General features: G+C 41.2%; 1 protein-coding gene across 1 annotated transcript; it reads left to right on the top strand.

The window, feature by feature from the left end:
- The first annotated feature begins 568 nt into the window (after nt 1–568).
- LOC126728511 (uncharacterized) lies at nt 569–1,340 on the top strand. The gene is made up of 2 exons (XM_050434319.1): nt 569–1,228; nt 1,311–1,340. The coding sequence occupies exons 1-2, from the start codon at nt 569–571 to the stop codon at nt 1,338–1,340; spliced, it is 690 nt and encodes a 229-aa protein (XP_050290276.1).
- Nucleotides 1,341–3,371: the final 2,031 nt, after the last annotated feature.

The following is a 3,371-nucleotide window of genomic DNA, read 5'->3' as shown; positions in this document are numbered from 1 at the left end:
GGGCAATTATTGTCTGTCATTGCCAAGGATGGAAATGACAATATATTCATAGTGGTAATGGCTGTGGTTGAGCAAGAGAACAAGGATAGTTGGACCTGGTTCTTGGAGCAGTTTGCTGATGACATTAGCAGGCCAGATGAGCTCAATCTGGTATTCATCAGTGACAGGCAGAAGGTATTATCATCTAGCTCATGTTCATGACTTCATTACATACTTACCTTTTTACATGCTTACTTGCTAACATTGAATGCTTACTTAATTGCAGGGCCTTTTACCTACAATGGAGACTCTATTCCCAACTGTGGAGCACAGGTATTGTGTGAAGCACATATACAACAACTTCAAGGTTAACCACAAGGGCATGGAGTTGAAGAGTGTACTGTGGAGGTGTGCTGGCACAACATCAGCTAGGGAATTTGAAAGAGGGATGGACCATCTTAAGAGTTTGGATGAAGAAGCTTGAAAGTACCTGGCTGATATAGAGCCTGCACAGTGGACCAGATCCCACTTTTCTTCAAAAGCTTTGACAGATTGTATGGTAAACAATCTGAGTGAGAGTTTTAACTCTATGATTGTGAAGGCTAGAGACAAGCCCATCTTATCAATGCTGGAGTGGATCAGAGTTAGGCTTATGAGCAAGCTGTATATAAAGAATACTGGCATAGAAAAGTATGGTGGCAATTTGTGTCCAAGCATACAAAAAAAGTTGGAGCAGTTAAAATTAGAGTGTAAGAGTTTCTTTGCAGTTCCTTCTGAGAGGTTTGTGTATGAGGTTGACAATGAGAGGGAAAGGCATGTGGTGGACTTAGTAAATAGGACATGCAGTTGTAGAGTATGGGACTTGACAGGAATCCCTTGCAAGCATGGAGTTGCAACCATTTTTGTGAATCCCGAGAAACCAGAAGACTACACCCATCCATGCTACTACAAGGATGCTTATGTGGAGACATACAAGACACCCATACCTCCCATACCTAGCCAGTCTGAGTGGATGTCAAGTCGCCAACCCAAGCCAGTTGCACCTACTGTCTATAAGCCACCAGGCAGGCCACCCATAAAGAGGAAGAGAGATGCTGATGAGCCGAACCCTTATAAGGTGTCTAGAGGAAACAGGCCAGTGAGGTGTGGAAGGTGTCAACAGGAAGGGCACAATGCAAGGGGATGCAAGGCCAATGTCACTGGTGAGACAGCATGGGAGAGGAGGCAGAGATTGCAGAAAGCGAAATCTGTAAGTTTTTACAAATTTTTTTTATTCAAATGCAAAATTCCCATAATTGACACTGTAAAAACATGCTCATATTTGGTTGCAGGGAAGTGGAAGGCCTTCTACACACAAATAAGGATCCCAGGCCCCATCTTCATCACAGACCCAATCCTCAGCTCAGCCCCCACCAACACATCAGCCTTACACTATGGCCTCATCCAACCAGGCAGCAGGGTCACAGCCACAAGCTCTATGGTTATGGCCACCAGCTCCATGGTCACAGAACTTAAGTCAATGGTACTCTTCAGACTTCAGGTACACAGTTAAAGGAGCTCCTTGGTTCTCTTCAAGCCAGCCAACACCACACACCCCTGCAGAAACATGGGACAGTAGAGCACTATCATCACAGGTACTGTAGTGTTAGGTTTGATGTTTTATTCATAAAACTGTGATACTGGTAGCTAACATGTGAATTCTTGTACTTTATAGCCTACAAGACCACCTACTACCAGAGGAGCTGCTTTGAGAGGAAGGGGTGATGCAGCTAGAGCTCAGAAATGTAGAACAAGAGGTGGAAAGGCCAGCTGTGGTGAGAGAGGCAGGGGCAGGGGTAGGGGCAGTAAATGAAAACTAAGTCAAGACACTTTTGTTGCTATGTATAATGTATTAGAGTTATGTAGTGTTAGGGTTTTATGTAGTTTGTAGACAATGGCAGGGCAGATAATGGCAAGACACTTTTTTATATAGCTGTTCAAACACTTTTTGTATTTTTGTAAGTTTTGTAAACATTGGGCAGCTGCAACTGTTTTGGTTGATGTACCAAATGCCTTATATTTACTAGTGGTTGATGAAAGACTATTCAATGCCACCTTAAAATATGTATACAATTTCCCAACTTAATGACAGGTGTTCAGAATTATTATTCTGATTATTGCAGTTTGTCATATGAGTTATTATTATATGAGTTTGTTTATGTGTGCAGGGTGTATGTGTTGAATTTGTTGTCTTTTCTTGCAAGTTGACAGATTGTCATGCACTTTAAATTCACTTTCAACACAATTGTCTTCACACAATACACTTTATGCACAAACCAACACGGCTCACAACATCTAACAAAACACCAACACCAACAGCTCACAGCTCACAAGTAGCTAATTCACTTTAAACAAAAATACCAACATCATCTAACATAAATAACACTTTATCTTAAAAATGCTTATATTATTAAGTGGCTTCAAGCCAATAGCATCTACCACCTTACATAGTTCTCATTCTCAAAAAATTCTTTCATAGTTCTATTACAATACAATTGAGGACCAGCTTATATTACAACCCATCAGGCAGACTCAATCTCATCATTCCAACATTTTCACTTGAGCCAAAACATGAAAACAACATAACCAAAAAAAAAAAAAAAACCATGACAGAATTAGTGCAATTCTGCACTTTCTCTCTTACTTTAAAGCTCTCACTGCTATCTCCTTGGCTTGAACAGAGGAAGCTCAAAACTTTCTCTCCCTCTCAATGGCTTTTGCTGCCCTATCTTGAGTAATTTCTGCCATTTGGGTAGCTTCTGCTACTGCCTGGGTAGCTTCTCTTTCCCTTTCATACGCAAGTTGCAGCTCACTCCGCAGTAAATCCAGTTTTTGTTGCACCAAATAGGCAGCTTTATTCCCACGCATACAAGTGGGATTATCAATCCATCTAAAGAAAGGGCACTTGGGACCAATCTGTTCATAAATTGAATTGAACACATCACATTCCAATATCATGTGAATCAGCTAGATTAAGTAAAAAGTATACTTACCTTATATCGACTACAACCCAGAAACCTTCTCCCAAAATTATCCACTGTCAGACTTGTTCTCAGCACACAAGTCTCATATGTACACAAATGCCCACATGAACCTGAGTAATTTCCACTCGAAGAAGACATCGATTATCAACTTCCTGTGAATCAACGCTATCATCAAAACTTGAAACCCCAGCTTAGAACCATAAAGCAGAAATGTCGTACCTGATGATGATCTATCTTCGAATATTCAACGACTCAAGACAACCCAAAGTCAGAACCTCACCCTCACACGAAAGCACGATCAGAAAAATCAAAACCCCAGCGTTACAAGGATTTTCGCGTTTGTAGGGCTCGTGAGGAAAAGAGAGTGAG

This window comes from Quercus robur, chromosome 5 (genome assembly GCF_932294415.1).
Source record: "Quercus robur chromosome 5, dhQueRobu3.1, whole genome shotgun sequence".
NCBI classification, from domain to species: Eukaryota; Viridiplantae; Streptophyta; class Magnoliopsida; order Fagales; family Fagaceae; genus Quercus; species Quercus robur.
This window is presented reverse-complemented; position numbering and strand designations above follow the sequence as displayed.